Source organism: Galleria mellonella, unplaced genomic scaffold (genome assembly GCF_026898425.1).
Source record: "Galleria mellonella isolate WM207_F2 unplaced genomic scaffold, CSIRO_AGI_GalMel_v1 utg146, whole genome shotgun sequence".
NCBI classification, from domain to species: Eukaryota; Metazoa; Arthropoda; class Insecta; order Lepidoptera; family Pyralidae; genus Galleria; species Galleria mellonella.
In genome coordinates this window covers 8,489,035-8,510,461 of record NW_026441999.1, presented here as the reverse complement: position 1 = coordinate 8,510,461, position 21,427 = coordinate 8,489,035, and the positions used below count along the sequence as shown (strand labels likewise).

Genomic DNA, 21,427 nt, shown 5'->3' with positions numbered 1-21,427 from the left:
GATCTCCAAGGTAATGGATTCCAGGATGGAGGAAGAACTGATAAGAAATATTTTTTTTTTACAACAGGGGGCAAACGAGAATGCGGCTCACCTGATGGTACCTGATTCACTGGTGCCCTGCCAGCATATACCGTTAGCGCAGGCGGGGTTACCATTTCATTATCACCTATAAAAAATATACATATATATATACATACACACACACATATATATATATATATATATATATATATATATATATATATATATATATATATATATATATATGATGATACTCCCTATGCGTTGCCATTCCTGAGGACTTAGGTGTTATTCCTCTGTACCCTGTAAATTCACTGCCATATCCCACCCTTCAAACCGAAACACAGCCATGCAAACACAACTGCTTCACGGTAGAAACACGAATGGAACAGAGGTGCCTAAGTAAACGTCTTTTGTACAAAGTCTCTCTCTCTGGTAAAAAATATATATTTTGAACAAAATGTAAATAAATTAATATCTAAAAGCGAACTTATTAAATATGTAGAACAAGGAAATATTATCCTGTTATTTTATTAAACGACGCGCAAATGGTGCTTGGTGAGATATCAAAACAAAATTGTTGGTTGTAGGAGTATTATACGAAAAAAAAAAATCCCTCGCAAAATATTAGTTTTCATTCCGTGGCCCTCCATTTCAATTGGACTAAATTATTGTAAATTATGGGTGGAATGGATCGAGCAGATAATAATGGATGGGCTGCCACCGAAATTACTACGCGTTCCGTTCACAACGGTACCCCAAAATGGGAATCAATAGATTTTGCCTTTTGAACAAACCAACCCAATTGGCTGTTAGTGCATGCACAAAGGGATGTAATTCGAAATCTATTATTTTATAGATAGTACCTATAAGTATACTTATAAGTAGCTACTTACTGGTATACCTAATTGGTTTAAATTTGTGATTATTTTACATATAGTTATATCTCGTTGCTCAGCCTGTATACAGGAGCAGCGTCATGGTCTTAGAAGGACCAACAACGGGAGGCTGATGGTATCCCATCAATCATACCAAGTTACCAATTTACCATGTGACTATCCTTTTGTTATAGTCCATAGGCCACAGTGACCGTTGATCATCAGACGGGTTGTACGCTTGTTTGCCACCTTCGTAGTATAAAAAAAGAGAATAGAATCCGTTACTTCGTTTATGGGGAAAAAACAAAATATTCGACACACAATTTCATCAAACGTCGAGACGTCGTTACACGTGCCCAAACTTTTCTAACTTCTTACTTGTTGAAATATTCCCGACAAGCCATAGAATGTGTGTTTTGTAATAGTTTAAGATCTCGCTGATGATTTCTCCAGCCATAAGACTTTTTAATGAAATTCATTTTAAATAAAAGATGAGCAAAAAAATAGTACAACGAAAGTTGTCTTCTCTCAATTATCCTTTAAGTATCGAAATGAAATGATACGAATTTATTTGCACTAAATAGTTAAAATTATTAACAAAAAGCACGTAGTTAAACAAAACTTAAGGCAATTAAACACGTGTTTAGCACCCGTTTAATTGCCTTAAGCGATGTAGGCATGCAAATATACAATTATTTAATGTTATTTAAATTACTATTATATTTTAAAAATTTCATTGAAACCGAGTTTTTGATAAGTTAGGATAAAACTTACACTAAATGGATGATGGGGTGGGCTAGGCACACGTGACAACTCCGCCGGTGCATCGGCTACAGTGATCGTTTACTATGAGATGGACTATATGCTTGTTTGCCATTTTTATCGCTTATTACTTTTTCTACACGACCACATAAAAAAAAAAAAAACATTAATCATATTTTCACTCATGCAAGTTTTATTAAAAAGTCTTATACCTGCCGAAATTAGCGGTGGGATCTTAGCCTATATTCATATAGAGAAATATTAAGTTGGAAAGTTGAATTATGGAGGTACGAATATGAAATAAGCATTATTTATTAAAAGATTTGTATTTACCGTGCCTGTGATGTCGATTCCGAATATTTTCCGTGCCGTGCGTCTTGACTTTGGATTGATAAAATTATATACTGGGGTACGTTTAACATTCTTTATCAACTGCAAGAAATAAAAAGATACAATTTTAATTTTTAAAGTGACATGTAGCACCAGGGACGTCATGGGTTTTAAACGGGCCCCTCCTGCCTGAAAACCAAACAGGGCCCACTTGATCCGGTATCTTTTTTTTTATACAACTTAGAATGGCAAACAAGCTGACGGTCCACCTGATGGACCGTCAGCTTGTTTGCCATTAAACCATCCACCTATAGACATGAGCAGTACTGTGGACTTAACAGAGTATATTGTTTCGCCCATGATACCCCCCATGCGTTGCCATTCTTGAGGATTCAGGTGTTATTCCTCTGTACCCAGTAAATTCTCGCCATATCCCTTCAAACCGAATCACAGCCGTGCAAACACAGCTGTTTCACGAATGGGAAAGTGGTACCTAAGCAATCGATTTTTGTATAAAGTCTCCCTATGGTGAAATCTATATGGGGTTTTAAAAATGTCCTCTCGAATTCGATGGCACTCACACTGGGTCTGAGTTTCTTTAACGTCTTATAACATTACTAAGCGCTCCTTTAGTACTTTGGCGCCCCTCTTGGATCTCGGTGCCCCCGGGCACCGCCCCTTGAGTCTGATACTGGATAACAAGGGTAGTAAATTGACGTTTGCGACTATAAAAACGGAGGGAGGAGGAATTGTTTTTAATACAGTGTGAAACCGAAATAATCAGACTCATTCTAAGGGATATTTTATCAATGTAATGAAAGGAACATAGGTCGATAAACGATAAAAAGTTTGAGTATTCCATACTTATTTTTTATACTACTATGGCGGCAAACAAGCATACGGCTCGTCTGGTGGTAAACGGTTACTGCAGCCTATGGACGGCTTCAACACCACGGGTGTCACGCGTGTGTTTCCGATACTTAAGAAATTTTAATACGCCTTTTTTGAAGAACCCCATGTTGTAGTCTCTAGGAAAAAAGATCATTCTATAACTTGAGTTTTTTTTTACAGGGGGCAAACGAGCATGCGGTTCACCTGATGGTAAGTGACTACCGCCGCCCATGATCACCCACAACACCAACGGCATTGCAGGTGTGCTGCCGGCATTTTAGAAAGGAATATGCTCTTTTCTTGAAGGTTATGTTGTCGTATCGATTCGGAAATACTGCCGCTGGAAGTTGATTCCAAAGAGTGGTCGTGCGTGGAAGAAAGTGCCTTGAAAAACGCACGGTGGAGGACCGCCACTCGTCCAGATGGTTGGGATGAAATTTTAGTTTATGGCGGATTGTAAGTTTTTCAAGGCACTTTCTTCCACGCACAACCATTCTTTGGAATCAACTTCCAGCAGCAGTATTTCCGAACCGATACGACAACATAACCTTCAAGAAAAGAGTATATTCCTTTTTAAAAGGCCGGCAGCACATCTGCAATGCCGCTGGTGTTGTGGGTGATCATGGGCGGCGGTAGTCACTTACCATCAGGTGAGCCGCATGCTCGTTTGCCCCCTGTTTTGTAAAAAAAAAAACGCTGACGGCCCACCTGATGGAAAGTGGTAACCGTCGCCCAACCGACTTTTTTACAAAGTCTCCCTCTGGTGTATGTATAATACATGCATAATATTGTAGAGAAACACTGATAAATTTAGTGGTTTCCAATGTGATGTCGTAAATAAACACATTTTTTAACGTTTCCATTGCGAACGCTGGCTGAACCCCACGAGATAAATCAAAATAATGTACTACAATATTGTACAACTTAAAAAGGTCAACAAAAAAGTCCGCGATGGTATATGTTTATCTCTTAAGGTTAACCCACAATAAGCATTTTTATCCTTTATATTTTACGGGGAAAAATGGCTTATTTACGAAGCAAGATTTTAAGCAATACGGCATTAATTTTTATTAATCATCAATGTATTATCAATGTAATTAAGTACCTTAAATACATTGTCCATTTAATATAGATCAATATGGCCCTTTACAGCATGTAATTTAAATGAATATCTCCGAAGATATTATAGATTTAAAATGTAGGGACATAGCGGTGCTGCATTGCACCCGTGCGAAGCTGGGGCGGGTCGCTCGTTATTTATAAAGAGACAATTATGTTATTTTTACAGCGCCTGTAAATATTCAGAATATCCTTGATCTGACCTTTCTACTTTGGCATTTGATAAAATTACTCAGAGGCTGTTTAGTATTTTTAATCAACAGTAAAAAAGGTGCTTTTTAAATTCCATCGCCTGATCTACAAATATGGATACTCTATATTATGAGAAACAAAAATACACAATTTTTGCTGGAAACCGTTGTGATTAATTGTCAGTGAATTCATTAAGATGGGCTAACGGACCTACATTCGTCCTTACCTATCGTCCTTAACTAGTAGCCCGCCCGTGTAGGGGTGGGGAAGGAAGGGATTGCTAGTAATGCGGACTACCAGTCCCATTGTTAGCAATATACCCTGTCACGTCGACCTCCACGTGATTCCCCCTGGAAACTATCATGCTGAATTCCAAGTGTATTCATCACGATGGGCTAACTGACCTGCCTTTTCATTGTCATCTATCATTCCTCACTGGTCTCCTGCCAGCGTATATCGATAGCGTAGGAGGGGTTAATATTTCATTATCATCCTTAAAAACAAAAACTGGTGGCCAGCCAGCGTGTACTCACAACGCAGGCGGGGTTACCATTCCATCAATTTTGTCTAAAAAATGTTTTTAAATAAATAAGGTAGTTTGATTTCTTAATTAGACTAATTAACCTCAAATGGCTATTTACGTTTTTGAGGTTAATTGGGCGTAATTTAATTTTTTATTTTCATTACTATACTGCGAAGACTTAGTCTAATTCAGTGGAATTTAATGAACATGTGTAAGATTATGTTACTTTAGAGTCTAATATGAACCGCCATTTTGTCAGTGATTCTTTTGCCTACCGGAATCAAAACACTGTTTATTAAGAATATATTAAAAGAATATATCAATTAATTTATTTAAATTACCTTAAAAATATTCTATTTTCGTGTTTAATAATTTTATAAATTTTTTAAATATTATCAATTTATTTTCATAGTAATTAATGTATATACAAAATAAGTACTAGTCATTTAACGACTCGTTAGTAGTAATTTAAGAACAAGGAATTAAATAGAAGGAATGATAAAATAAAAACTGTAAATCATATGGTGGCCTCCTTTCTTCTTATGCAAATATAATTAGTAAAAAGAGGACGACAGATACACCATCAGTTGCTATTTTTCTTAATTCATAGCAGTTTAGTGTATAAAAAATGTTTGATATGTCAATTATTTGTCAGTAACAAATTTTACATTACTAGATTATATATTCGACACAGTTTATGTTGAAAGTATGCAAGCAGGTTGTATCTGAATTTGGTAGGGTTATACGGCCGTATAACATTTTCTATACATTAGGCTGCTACGAATTGACAATTTTATCACATTTATTTTTAATTTCTTTTTTAAGATAAAAAACAACTTCCGTTCGAATTCAGTCTATTTGCCATGACTTGGAGATAACCGTTCCATCAGCAACGGAGTCACCTTCATGTAAAATTAAATATGTTGTCACAGCTTTTGCTCTGTATTTTTACATTAAAATAACAATTTATATACTATTTGTAATTAAAGTGTAAATTACTTTATAATTATATTCATACTTTATTTACATGTTACATAAGAAGACCTTCATAACGTATTTACGGATTTTTTTTAGTGGATGAAAATGGTATGGTAACCCCGCCTTCGCTAACGGGATACGCTAGCGGAGCACCAGTAAAGGGTGATAGATGAGAATGAAAACAGGCCAGTTAGCTCATCATGATGAATTCAACAGGAATTAACCATGATAGTTTCCAGGGAGAACCGCGAGGAGGACGACCTGGTTAAGTATATTGCTAGCAATGGGATTTTTAGTCTCCATTACTAACAATCTCTTTGCCCCCACGTAGTAGCGGTTATGTTTCTATGTGTAATGGGGTCTCGGGTTTAATTCCCGTTATGGACAATAGAACACGAAATTTTCTGAATAGAGTCGGGTCTGGATGTTCTGTGAATCATCTTTGGATGTTTGTTTCTCATTTAGAATTAAATGTCTGGACGGATTTGATTGAAATTTGGTACAAAAGCATATTGGATTGACATAGGACACTTTTCAATTGACTTCAAAAAGAAGCAGGTTATCAATTCGGTTGTACTTTTTTTGTATAGACATCCACGTACACACACACACACACACTCACTCACTCACTCACTCACTCAAACCACGCACGCACGCACGCACGCACGCTTTCAACAACTGACGGCGTGGTGGTCAACATTCCACATTAGCTGACAGGGATTATCATATCAGCTTTTAACGGTCCACTGCTGAAGTCTCCCCCTTGGGGTTTTTTTTTTAATGGAAGATAATGAAAAGGTAACCCTACCCGCACTATCGGTATACACCGGCAGGGCATCACTGAAGGATGATAGGTGAGGATGAAGTAGGTCGGTTAGCCCGTCGTGACGAATTCAACAAGAATTGTTCACGATGGTTTCCAGGGGTAACCACTTGAAGGTCGACCTAATAAGGCATATTGCTAGCAACGGAGCTATGAAACTCTATTGCTAACAATCCCTCCCCCTTGGGAGGTTTTGTCAGTAGTTGCCACGCTAGGCAGCTTTTGCGACCGGTTAGGCTTTGATGGTGTTTCAAGAAGGACGTTACTTACATTTTACATCCCTTAACTACTAAATTCGTACGTATAATAAATTTACTATCGTAATCTATTGGAGGAAACAGTAAAGAGCATCTATCTATTTACAGACTTAAATTTAAAGTCATTAATGACTATTTACATTCTGACACAGTTCACTGATATGCCTACGGAATGTTTCTAATCCAAAATACTACGTCACTAAGGCTGTTGTGTTATCAGACCAACACATTTATAGAATTAATAGGTATTTTTATTTTAATTTTACATTGTAGTTCTAATCCTTTGGTATTACAGCTCACTTTACGAGGGGGGAAGGGATTGTTAGTATTGCGGATTATCACACCCACTGTTAACAATATACCCTGTTAAGTTGACCACCACGTGGCTCCCCCTGGAAACCATCGTCCTGAATTCCTAGTATATTCATCGCGATGGGCTAACTGACCTGCGTTTTCATCGTCACCTATCATCACTTACTGGTGCCCCGCCAGCGCCAGCGTATACCGTTAGCGCGCGGGGGAGGGGGTTACCACTCCATTGTCATCCATTAAAAAAAAAAACTCACTTTTCTAAACACACTAAACTTAAAATTAGGAATCTGTCCAGCACCCGCCATAAACTAAAGTTTCATCCCAATCATCTGGACGAATGGCGGTCTTCCACCGTGCGTTTTTCAAGGCACTTTCTACCACGCATAACCACTCTTTGGAATCAACTTCCAGCAGCAGTATTTCCGAACCGATACGACAACATAACCTTCAAGAATAGAGCATATTCCTTTTTAAAAGGCCGGCAGCACACCTGCAATGCCTCTGGTGTTGCGGGTGATCATGGGCGGCGGTACTCACTTACCATCAGGTGAGCTGTATGCTAATTGATTTAAAAAAAAAGGTTTGGTAGTCGTTTCAAACACGCAATGGCAGATTATCGTATTGGCTGTTAGTTGTCCACTGCTGAACATAGGCCTCCCCCATACAGGTTTTGCCAGCAGTTGCCACGCTTGGCAGGCGGGTTGGCAACCGCAGTTAGGCTTTACTGATATTTAAAGAAAGACGCTGCTGCCCATCTTTCGTCTTTCCTTAATCGCCTCTTACAACACCCACGGGAAAGGAAGGGATGATCTATTCTATGGATGGATAATGGAAGAGGATGGTCACACGGTTATGGCGAATTTGCTATGAAATAATCACATCGACTTTGACAGTTGATTTTGAGGGTTTCCTGATAGGGTATATCGCTAGAAATGGAGTCTTGCATCGTCATAAAAGATTTAGCGAAGAAAAATTTGACAGGAAATTTGGGAGTCGATTTTTTGGTAAACAATAAAGATTATAACAAAAGTAGACTACAATTATATTAGAAAATATTAAGAAATTTTCGCAATTATATAATTACTAGTTGCATGAGGGGAGGAAGGGATTGTTAGTGATGCAGACTAGCAGTCCCATTGCTAGCAATATGCCCGGGCAGGTCGACTTCCATGTGGTCCCCCCTGGAAACCATCGTGCTGAATTCCAAGTGTATTCATCACGATGGGCTAATTGGTCTTTTTATTTTCAACTATGTGAGGGATGCTCACTGGTGCCCCGCCAGCGTATACCGTTAGCGCAGGCGGGGTTACCGTTCCATTATCATCCATTAAAAAAATAACTTTTGCAAGGTCTATCAACAGACCTAAAGGTATAGTACATTACTGCAGCGGCCAGCAACTGAGGCATTAATAAACGAACGCGCAAATATGGGCCGAGGTGTAGCCGAGGCACACATACGTGAGTCTATCAATGCCTAATTGTGGCCAAGGCTGGTACTTTTCTCAAACAATGCGCGGAAATCAAAAACACAATTTTACTTTTTAAGTTCAATGACGAATAACGAACAATAATAATTTTTCACGCGCCATAATGTTCCTTGGTTTTTTTTTTGTCAATTTTCATACAACTTTTGCTGGCCGCTGGCCGCATGTATCTGGCCAGTATGTGCAATTTTGATTTATCTCGAAGAAGACTGTCAAAATATTTACATTTCCAAGCATGTTTTAGGAAATATTTATATATATATCTATTATTATGTATCTAGGTAGTTAACAAGTCGTAATGGTAGCTTCTAAAACACATTTACACTATACACCTTAATTAGTTCGTAGTCTAGAGTCTATTATTTCGTTTTTATCAAACGACCGTTCATATAAAACAGAACGTCAAATGTAGAGTGAATTTTATTGTCGATTTTTATACACTATACACGTCTTTTTTTATTTTATTTTAATAAATACAACCTTTGTTTTATTTATTTATTTATTTATAGAGACGAGTAAATAAACTATTGTATTATTTGTTTACTATATAACTTATTTAATGTAATTATTAATTCTTTAGTATTTTAATGTATTTATTTGCTTTTTTTATTTTGTTTTCTTTTATTTATTTTTTCTCGGTACATAATATATGAAGTAAACAAAGCAGACGTGCATATGTGTATGTTAAAGATATTTTATTTCAGTTAAATTAAGATACAAATATATTATTATTTATTATTTTTAAATCAGAGACATAGATCAGAAGCAAATAGACGACGTAAGTATTTATTTTAATCTATTTTTTTTTTTAATATTATTTACTGGATATATAAAACAAGGTGACGACAAATTCAAACGTTATTTTCGACGAAGATACGGTGGATGTTCACAGTAATTTAAATATTCCATACTATTATTGGGAGATGGGCTTTTTATTGGCAGAAAAACCTGTGACACTGCGACCTTTCTATGATCTTTTGTGGTCGCGCTTTTTTAAAGTTCGCTGCTAATTCCTATCCCTATCAATGATAGGAATGTCAAGATGTTTTTTGTAGCGTGTTTTTTTTTTAACTCTTCAGGATATAGTGTTTTTTCTAAAAGAGATATATCGTTTATGTACTAGTGGGCTATAATTATACCTATGTATATACATATATTTAATTATATACATTTTATTCTTCATAGACAGATAGACAGACAGACAAATAGATAAACCTAACTTCTAATAAAATGTTGCTTTAGTATCTATTGGTCCTTCGAGACCCCTCATATGCTTTTTTCTCAAATATCTTCCATGTACAAAACATGTCCTCTAGTAACAATTTACTTATATGAAATAAGATTATTTTTTTAATATTGAACTAGTTTTTGCCCGTAACTTCAAACTCGTGGATATTGGCAGTAGATTTAAAAAAACATTCCAAATTTTAAAATCACCCCTCAGAAACATAATTGTGAAAACCGCATCAAATTTGGTGCAGTAGCTTTTGTATGAAACCAGAACAAATGTGTGTTGTTTCTTCTATCATGTTAGAGATTGTAATCCGTTTTGAAAACATGTATTGTTTTGCATTTAGGATAAAGAATTAGCTAAAAAACAATACCGGTTTTAACAGGTAGGCAAGGTTAGTTAAGTTTATAATAATTATTAATATTTTATGAATCGACTGAGTCTCCTCAAAATTTCATATTACGTGTTCTGGCTGTGTACCCAGCTGATGTCTGTGACATAGATTTATATTTTAAATAGATATCGCAAGTGTTTTTTCTCCAACTAAGCTAGTAAGACTTCAGGTTTCAAGGCCAGCAACACAATCACTTGTTAAAATCGGTGAACAGTTATTATTTGTCTTCATTTTGTTTTTTTTTTTATAATGGGTGATAATAGAATGTTATTCCCGCCTGCGTTATCAGTATACACTGGCGGGGCACCAGTGAGAGATGAAAGCAAGTCAGTGAGCCCATCTTGATGAGTTTCACAAGAATTAATCAGGATGGTTTATAGGTGGAACCACGTGGATGTCAAACTACTAGTAAATTTGCTATCATTTGGTCAGACAGCTTGTTTACCAGAGGGAGACTTTGTACAAAAGTCGATTGCTTGGGTACCTCTGTCCCATTCGTGTTTCTACCGTGAAGCAGTTGTGTTTGCATGGCTGTGTTTCGGTTTGAAGGGTGGGATATGGCGTGAATTTACTGAGTACAGAGGAATAACACCTGAGTCCTCAGGAATGGCAACGCAATGGGGGGTATCATGGGCGAATCAGTATACTCTGTTATGTCCATGGTACTGCTCATGTCTATAGGCGATGGTTACCACTTTCCATCAGGTGGGCCGTCACCTTGTTTGCCATTCTAAGTTGTATAAAAAAAAAATAAGTTGTACGAAAAATAATAAATGTGGTTTACTCTCATTTCTGAAGCCATCTTAAATACCTATCTGTCAACCTCACATGTCACTGTCTTAGATGACATTTTCATTGTCATGTCCGTATCATGTTGTAGTCATACGTACAATTAAAAAAAAATATAACTGTTATTACCAAATATAAACTGAAGACAATGGCTGTATAGGCTTAGTCCTTTTGCCTTCTCTATGTATAAGGGGAAATGGAAACAAAATAAAAAAAAAAATAGAATTTATTATATATTATATATATTTAGTAATAATAGGTTTTAGAATAGAGACCATATTAATGTGGACGATATAATGGGCTGTACATTGATGTATTTAGTATAATAAAACAATTTATTTAAAGGAAAATAAGTGTAAGGAAGAAAACTGCAGAAGACAGACTATTAATTATATATTACAATTATAAAAACAAAAAAAGCAAAAAAAAAATGTTATAAAAGTGAATAAAATAAACCTATAAAAGTAATAAGAAGTTTGCAACTATTAAAAAAAAGTCGAATTGAGAATATTCTTATTACTGAAGTCTGTTGTAAAAATTACGCCATCTATTTCCATTATATCTGGTTTGTTTTTCTTGTGTGCCGAACTGTAATATGGCTTATCTTTGCATTGTCCAAAATATATATAATAGGTTATTATTATTACCGAATAATCGTCATTTTGATTGAAAGTAGGTATATAATATACATATAGTGCACATTTAAATTTAATAGGTAGAATTAAAAAAGAATTTATTAATTTTACAGGCATATGGACTGTATGCGATAATTTCACTTACTCGCAGACTTAAAGGTAGGAGGTATCTGCTGAGGATCTGAGGAGCTACTGGTATGTTACTTTTGTTATTTTATGCATTTTTTTTAAAAAACATGGGCTAAATTAGTCTGCGGCTCACCTGATGGTAAATGATTATCGCCGCCCATGACCACCCGCAACACCAAAGACGCAATGCCTTTGGTGTTGCGGGTGGTCATGGGCGGGTGTGTGTGCTGCCGGCCTTTTAAAAAGGAATATGCTCTTTTCTTGAAGGTTATGTTGTTGTATTGGTTCGGAAATACTGTTGAAAGTTGATTCTAAAGAGTGGTTGTGCGTGGAAGAAAGTGCCTTGAAAAACGCACGGTGGAGGACCGCCACTCGTCCAGATGGTTGAGATGAAACTTTACTTTGTGGCGGGTTAATTAATTGTCATTAAGATGAGAGGATACAGCTTCAATATCTTTCTATTGTCAATACTTACTTCTCTGTAACATTTATATATACTGAGGAAATTTAATAGTCGACGAATGGGAAGCAGCGTCCCTCTTAAAACATCACCAAAGTCTAACTGCGGTTGCCAATGCGCCGGCCAAGCGTGGCAACTACTGGCAAATCCCCCATATGGAGGAGTCTTACGTCTAGCAGAGGGAGACTTTGTACAAAAGTCGTTTGTTTGGGCACCTCTGTCCCTTTCGAGTTTCTACCGTGAAGCAGTTGAGTTTGCATGGCTTTGTTTCGGTTTGAATGGAGGGATATGGCAGTGGATTAACAGGGTACAGAGGAAAAACACCTGAATACTCAGGAATGGCAACGCATTGGGGGTATCATGGGCGAAACAGTACACTCTGTTATGTCCACGGTACTGCTCATGTCTATAGGCGACGGTTACCACTTTCCATCAGGTGGGCCGTCAGCTTGTTTGCCGTTCTAAGTTTAATAAAAAAAATTGTTCATATGATGATGATTTATTCAGTTTAAGATAATCAACGTTCGAGAAACTTCGTTAGAATTATACATCTTAAATACCGAAAAACTCCTAAAATAGAATCTTTAATAATTTGTATTTTAAGTAATGTCCTATAACGGATGGGATATGGCATTATGGGCATCACAGATCATCGTCATCATGCCAATTGTACCCTTCTTGCGTACTCAATCGTTGTTACGTTGTTACTACGTAATGTTCGCGTACTCTCTAATTTCAATGTCATATTCCAAATTTAAAATCGATATATAGTCGAGTCAGAACAGCTGTTTCACGGAGTAAACATGGATGAGACATGAGAGACCAATGTAGACGTCTTCTATATAAGTTGTCCCTCTAGACTAGATTTTTTTACTAACTAAAAACAGGTGTTCTCCGCAAAACGAGGATCATGGACGCAACCTTAGCGGTGATTTTGATCAGGACAATTCAGTTGGCACTTCTGGGGTTGGCAGTTACCCTTAGTATAACATCCCACTTGTGGCCAAGCGAGACACCAGTTAGAGGTTTGTACCTTCATTTTTATTTTTATCCTACTCACCTTACTCCTCATGCCTACCACGTGACACGAATATGTTTAAAAAGTAGCCTGTCACTATCTTTATTCTATATAAAACTTGTATACCAAATTTCATAGAGACTGGTTAAGGCGTCAAAGCGCTAAGATCAGTGGTCATGGCTGGAAAGAAGCCATATAGTATATTTAAAAAAAGAAAAAGAATGATTTGAATTTTAGCATACCATTCTTGTATCTCTGTGTGTAATGTCTTATAACTATAATTTTGTTATGTAAATAAATATAAAAAACACTAGTGGAACTATAAAAGTGGTATCATTTTGGAGTAAATCGTATATTTTTGGTCCATCGAGTCGGAGTATCGAGGATTAACGACAAATTTAAACTGCTTTTTTGTACGAAGTCGGCGAGCGTCAATTGTTGTTGTTGAACATTGTATCGTCATATTGCAGCCGTAAGGACATCAAAGCAGAACTGAACATAGTATTGTAAGTGATAAGTGCTGGTGAACTGTGAGTACATTTTATTTATCTAATTACAGAAGACTAAGGAATTTACTCTAAACATTTCATATAAATATTTACTTGTAAAAACTTTGGATATTATTGAAACTTTATTATTAAATTTATACAATGGATTCATATATAAAAGTACAGCTTGATTTAAGTGAAAGAATTAGTAGAGCAAAATCTAACTTCAAAAAGGCACCCAAGGAGCGACTTCGTTCTATAGATTATATTAGTACTAGATTGGAAGCTTTAGAAGAATTATGGCGTCAGTTTAGTTCGACACATACAAAACTCATTCAAAATACAAACTACAAAGATTTGAATGCTAGTTCCTACGTATGTAATAACGTCTATGATTCTACTGAAGAGTTATATATAGAATACAAATTTCTACTGAAGGAAGCGTTGACTAGTTTAAGGCAGTCTAGTACTAAAAGTGCGAGTTGTTCCGAACAAAACAATAGTAATAAAGATCTTAATTGCAATTTAAAGCTACCCAAGATATCTATATCTCCGTTCTCAGGCAAATATTCAGAATGGATTAGTTTTAGAGATCTGTTCGTATCATTGGTACACAATAATAAACATTTAGATGACGTACAAAAACTACATTACTTGAAAGGATTATTAGTTGGGGAAGCGGAGCAATTACTACGTCATGTACCGATTACTCATAATAATTATACTATTTGTTGGGAACAATTGGAGAAAAGATATAATAATAAAAAATATCTTTCAAACTGTATTCTGAAAAGGTTTATGAATCAAAAAAACATCAGTACTGAATCAGCTAGTACACTAAAGGAGTTGCTAGATACTACTAATGAATGTCTTCATGGGCTTAACAATTTAGGAATAGACATCAGTACCTGGGACGTGCTTGTTATTTACATTATAAGTCAAAAATTAGATATGGAGTCTCGCAAGCAATGGGAACTTAAAATCAGCGAGTTCTCAGATGAGTTGCCTACCTTGAAGCAGTTCCAAGACTTTCTAGAAACTAGATTTAGAGCGTTAGAATGTATTGATACAAAATTGTATAAGTCTAATGTAGTGCATAAAAGTAATGTTATTAATAATAGTTCTAAAGTATATCACACAGCCAATTTTATATGTCCTTACTGTTCTGAAAGTCATCGTTTAGCAAATTGTAAAAAGTTTTCTAAAACTGAAACTAACACTAGACGCGAATTCGTCCAATCCAGGGGTTTGTGCTTTAACTGTTTATGTTCAGGGCACTCTGTATATGCTTGTCGTCAAATCTCTCGTTGCCGTTTATGCAGACGGAAGCATCATTCTCTACTCCATTTAAAAAATGTTACCAATATCAATTCAACCGACACTACAGGTATCGTAAATCAATCGGTTGAACAAGATGTCGTTGCACATGCAACAACATCATCGTCTGTAGATCAATCCACTAGTGTCACAGCCTGTGTTTCGACCTCAAACTGTCAAGTCTTACTTGCAACAGCATTAGTTAGCGCACAATCGAAATCAGGTAATGGTATCACACTGAGATGTTTAATAGATCCAGGTTCTCAAGCTAGTTTTATTACTGAATCTGCTGTTCAATTGCTGACCTTAAAGAAGATATCACACAAAAGTGTTATTACAGGATTAGGAAGTGATCAGGGTCATTCATTGACCTCTAAGTCTATGGTATCGGTTTCATTACAATCACTTCATGATCCCAATTTTACGTTTAAGGTTCAAGCTTTTGTATTGAGTAAACTCACTTCAATCCTCCCTGAGAGGCAAATTATTGTAGAACTGTGGTCGGAGTTTTCAAATATCAAACTGGCAGATCCATCATTTCATACACCAAACAAAATCGATATTCTTCTCGGAGCTAATGTTTACAGTCAGATCTTGTTAGATGGTGTAATCAAAGGTCCACCAGGTGTACCTATAGCTCAGCGAACAACGCTTGGTTGGATTATTTCTGGCCCTGTTAATTTAGATGAAACAAATAATATACAAAGGCCACTGATTAGTATGCATATTTCTCATGTAAGTGAAGATGACTTATTAAGGAAATTTTGGGAATTGGAAGCTGAAAACAATATAGATATTAAAAAACATTTATCTGAGGAAGAAAAGAAATGTGAAGAAATATTTACAAATACTACGAAGCGGGACAGTTCAGGGAGATATATAGTTAATCTTGCATTCCGTAGTGATGATCCCAGTTGTAAATATGGCAATTCTAAAACTATTGCAACTAAAAGATTTCTGCAACTAGAAAAAAGATTATCAATGGATCCTAATTTAAAAATTAAATACGCTGAAGTCATTTCAGAATATCTAGAATTAGGACACATGGAGAAAGTACCAATAACTGAACAAGATGATCCTGAAGCAGTCTATTTACCGCACCATGCAGTGGTGCGGGAGGATAGAACCACTACAAAAGTAAGAGTTGTTTTCGATGCAAGTTGTCCTGGTACAAATGGCGTATCTTTAAATCAAGATTTATTAGTAGGACCCACTCTTCAAGCTGACTTGCGTCATCTCTTAATACGTTGGCGTCGTTATCCTATATGTCTTGTGTCTGATATAATTAAAATGTATAGACAGATAAAGGTTGAAGAAAGACATACTAACTTTCAACGTCTGGTATGGCGTGATCATCCGGAAAGTGAACTGCAACATATGAGACTATTACGAGTAACATTTGGAACGGCATCAGCACCTTACCTTGCTGTTCGGTGTTTACATCAAATTGTTTATGATGAAGGCAAAAATTATCCTCTTGCTGCTGAAAGAGTTCTAAATCATTTTTATATGGACGATTTACTAACAGGTTGTGAATCAGTCGAAGAAGGTATTAAAATCTATAAGGACATAAAAGAGTTATTAAAAAAGGATTTGAGCTTCAGAAATGGAGTAGTAATAGTGAGGAATTATTGAAAGTAATTAATGAAGAAGATATAGCTTCACAAGAAAGCGTGCAATTAAAAATAAATAGTGTTATGAAAATTCTAGGACTTACCTGGAATCGAAGTTGTGATCATTTTGAATATGTTGTACAACTTCCTGAACTGAAGGCACCTGTAACTAAAAGAAAAGTTATTTCCGAAATTTCTCGGATTTTTGATCCAGTTGGATGGTTAGCACCTGTTGTTATTCGAGCAAAAATATTCATTCAAAAGTTATGGCTCTCTGAAATAGGTTTATATGAAGAATTACTTATACAACTTTTGAATAAATGGTTACAGTATCTAAAGAATCTTCAAGAAACTTACCTGGTTGATGAATTAAAGAACCTGAAAGAAAAAAGAAAGATTAGCAGTAGTGTTATTATAGGTAGTGTTATTATTAGTAGATTAGAAAAGAAAATTGTACTTACCTTCTCGAATCCGTGGAATGATGAAGATGAAACTCTAAGAGTTAATGGACAGTCGCAATGTACTAATATTAATAGTACATGTCATCAGTGCATTATTTTACACAGTTTTCACACTATAATCTCATTAATAATATATAGAAGTTTACTTAAGTTTCTCCTTCGGTTTCATCATAGGTATAAATGTAATCATAAGGTCCCACAACTACAAATAGGTGACATAGTGTTGGTGATGGAGAATGATCTTCCGCCAACATGATGGCTTTATGGTATTATAGTTGATAAGCACCCGGGAATGGACGATGTTACACGTGTTGTTACAAAAACAGTATTATAAAAAGGGCTGTATCAAAATTTTGTTTTCTACCGTTAACTGAATAAGTTATTTTGTTTATTTAAGAGTGAGCGTCTAACATTAATTGATAACTATAATTTAGGTCTAAAGCAGTTCAAAATATTATGTTATGTTTGTTCATTATTATATGTAGTGTAATATTGTTAAATTTCTACCAAGGACATTGTTTATTTTCTAGTTATCTTAATTTTATGGAGTATTTATTCATGGTGGGCGGATTAAGGACAATATTGTCATATAGTCCTTGGTGGGCGGTATGGTCATGGCTGGAAAGAAGCCATATAGTATATTTAAAAAAAGAAAAAGAATGATTTGAATTTTAGCATACCATTCTTGTATCTCTGTGTGTAATGTCTTATAACTATAATTTTGTTATGTAAATAAATATAAAAAACACTAGTGGAACTATAAAAGTGGTATCATTTTGGAGTAAATCGTCTAATCAGTAAAGATAAACTGGGAATCTTTCTCAATTCTTGTACTGACTTCTTGTACTGCCTTCTTGTACTGACAGCCTCCAACTCATAATTCCTACCCATTCTTCCTCTTTCTACTCCAAATCCTTTTCCGTGCAAGCAGTTCGTTTGTGGAACTCACTTCCTACTTCTACAAGGTGCGCTCAATGTCTGGCTATTTTTAAAAAGTTTTTTTTTTTTTTTTTTTTTTTTTTTTTTTTACAACACAGGGGGCAAACGAGCATGCGGCTCACCTGATGGTAAGTGACTACCGCCGCCCATGATCACCCACAACACCAGCGGCATTGCAGGTGTGCTGCCGGCCTTTTGAAAGTTAGTTAAATCCACCTACCTACCCTTCTGACCACTTAGTCCTCTTTATTTCTTATCAGAATTGTTTTTTATACAACTTAGAATGACAAACAAGCTGACGGCTCACTTGATGGAAAGTGGTAACCGTCGCCTATAGACACGAGCAGTAGCATGGACAATGAGCAGTAGATTCCCCTACAATCCTAAGTAAATAGCGAAAATAGATTATTTAAAATCTTTAAGTAATGCGATTTAAATTTCACCTATCCTCCAGGCTACCAATAACGGATTACCTTACCGCAAAAGGCTGTTGATTTATTAATGAATTTCATTTTCCAGATGGAGCCACGTTTGATTTTATCGTAGTAGGCGTGGGGACAGCGGGCAGCGTGCTGGTCAACAGACTGACAGAGAGTGGGAGGTACAGCGTGCTGGGGATAGAAGCTGGCGTAGATCCACCATTAGAGTCCGTTGTAAGTGGTGATTTCATCAAAAACTATTACTAATTCATGATTTTTTTTTAAATGGAGTTAAGTTTATTTGCATTAAACAAACTTAACATTGATCACATAGTGTTAGATTTAACACTTGTTTAATTACCTTAAGCAATACAGCCATGTAAATATTTATACTTATCAAAAATATATGCTACCGAATATAATACGCTATATAAAGCTATACTTAGAATTTGATTGTTTTTTTATGGATGAAAATGGAATGTTAACCCCGCCTGCATTATGAGTGTATGCTGCCGGAGCATCATTGAGGGATGATAGGTGAGGATGAAAGTAGAACCGTCGGCCTATTACAATTAATTTTTTTTTATACAACTTAGAATGGCAAACAAGGTGACGGTCCACCTGATGGAAAGTGGTAACCGTCGCCTATAGACATGAGCAGTACCATGAACATAACAGAGTATACTGGTTTCACCCATGATACCCCCCATGCGTTGCCATTCCTGAGGACTCAGGTGTTATTTCTCCGTACCCAGTAAATTCATGTCATATCCCAGCCTTCAAACCGAAACATAGTCATGCAAACACAACTGCTTTAAGGTTGCAACACGAATGGGACAGAGGTACCCAAGCAATCGACTTTTGTACAAAGTGTCCTTCTCATAAAACGCTTGGCAGGCGAGTTAGCAACCGCAGTTAGGCTCTGGCGATATTTAAAGGCGGATGTTGCTGTCCATCCCTCGACAATTAGGTTCCCTCAGTTGCCTCTTACGAGATCCAATTGTAAAAAGGAGTGGCCCATTCTATGTTGAAATCACACGTCATTAAGAAATTAATATTACTCTTTTAAACGAACTATAATTTTTTCTATGCTTTTAGTTACCAGCGTTATTCCTGTTTTTGCCGTCCTCACGCTATGACTGGAATTATACATCTGAAAATGATGGTTACACAGCGCAAACACATAAAAATAAGAATTTAGAACTGACTTCTGGAAAAATGCTTGGCGGTTCTACTTCGTTGAATCATGAGATTTATTGCAGAGGATTTCCCCATGACTTCGATCTTTGGGTCGAAGCGGTAAAAGACCAAAGGTGGTCCTATAATAATTGTTTGCCATATTTTAAGAAAAGTGAAAAATTAGAGGATGAAGCGATTTTAAAATCTAATTATAAAGATCTTCATGGACTCCATGGTACTGTTGGAACCACAAGGGAACCTCATGACATAACAAATAAATATTTAGAAGCCTTTCAAGAAATTGGATATGAAACTGTTCTAGATACTACAGAAAGTCTCGGTTACTCGGAAATATTATTCACAATTGCTAATGGAATTAGACAAAGTACAGCTATTTCATATTTATTTCCTATTAGAAGAGGACGCAAGAATTTGTCACTATTAAAAGAAACTTTGGTGACCAAAATTATATTTGATAAGAACAAAAATGCTAGAGGGGTTAGTGTTGTCACTAAGGAAGGTAAATCTTTAACATTCAGAGCTAGAAAAGAGGTTATTGTATCTGCAGGAGCATTTAACAGTCCAAAATTGTTGATGCTCTCAGGGATCGGGCCTAAAGAAGAATTACAGAAATTTGATATAAGCGTTATATCAGATCTACCTGTTGGATCCAATTTGCAAGATCATGCAGCTATTCCTATAGTCTATAGAATGGAAAAGCGTTTTACATTGATTCCCATACCGCCCAGCCCTTTCAAGTTCCCTCTCCCAGGTATAATCGGTTATAATGCTTTAAATAAGTCTCAAGGCTATCCAGACTACCAATCCTTTGGGTTCATTTTTCAAGATCCTACAACTCTTATACTAATTTGTACTTTTGTGTTCGCTTACAATGATGATATTTGCAATACTTTACATGAAGCCGGTGAAGGCAGGGAAATTCTGTTCAACATACCCAACATTGCTCATCCTAAATCTCGTGGCTCTGTTAAATTGCGAAGCACGGACCCAAATGACCCGCCGATAATAAACATGGGATTTTTCTCAGATAAAGAGGATTTGGAAAATATGGTGTTATATTTGGAAGATTTAATGCGTATAGAAAATACAACATTGTTTAAAAAAGTTGGCGCTGAATTAGTTGACCTTCATTTGGAGAGTTGTTCCCAATATGAGTACAGAAGCAAAGATTACTGGAGATGTTACATACCGAAAACTCTAGTATCTTTATTCCTTTATACCAGTACATGTTCTATGGGGTCCGTTTTGGATGCTGAATTGAATGTGCTTGGTATAAATAGGCTAAGAGTTATCGATGCCAGTTCTATGCCAACTATTACCAGTGGAGATCCAGGCGCCTCTGTTATTATGCTTGCAGAAAAAGCAGCTGACATTTTGAAGAAAAAATATTATGGATTGTAAAAAAATGATATTTAATTTCTAATAGTTGCTTTTGTTTGTAAATTATGCTTTTTAATTGAGAGTAAATTAAGTTATTATAATATTTTTCTATTTTATTTGCCTGAAATCCGAAAAAAGTTAAGTTGTATTTTAACTATTTACTTTTATATTTTTGTTAACTAATGTGTAACTCATATTATTAATATTTTAATGATTTGGGTGCAGTAGTGAAGTAATATTCGGAGATTGATGCTACCATTTTATTTCATATTAGTATATGGAAGGCTTAGGCACTGCTGGTAGCAATAGCTGTGGTTGATTTTCGAATGTTGGCAGCCATACACATGCTAATGGTAGAAGAATTAAACAACATAATTCTAATCA

At 35.9% G+C, this 21,427-nt stretch overlaps 1 protein-coding gene across 1 annotated transcript; it reads left to right on the top strand.

Moving 5' to 3' along the window:
* Positions 1-8,950: 8,950 nt before the first annotated feature.
* Positions 8,951-21,146, top strand: LOC113511495 (ecdysone oxidase-like). The gene is made up of 5 exons (XM_052891887.1): positions 8,951-9,348; positions 11,733-11,814; positions 13,096-13,233; positions 18,564-18,697; positions 19,562-21,146. Exons 3-5 carry the CDS (start codon positions 13,119-13,121, stop codon positions 21,062-21,064), a joined length of 1,752 nt encoding a protein of 583 aa, XP_052747847.1. The 5' UTR covers positions 8,951-9,348; positions 11,733-11,814; positions 13,096-13,118; the 3' UTR covers positions 21,065-21,146.
* Positions 21,147-21,427: the final 281 nt, after the last annotated feature.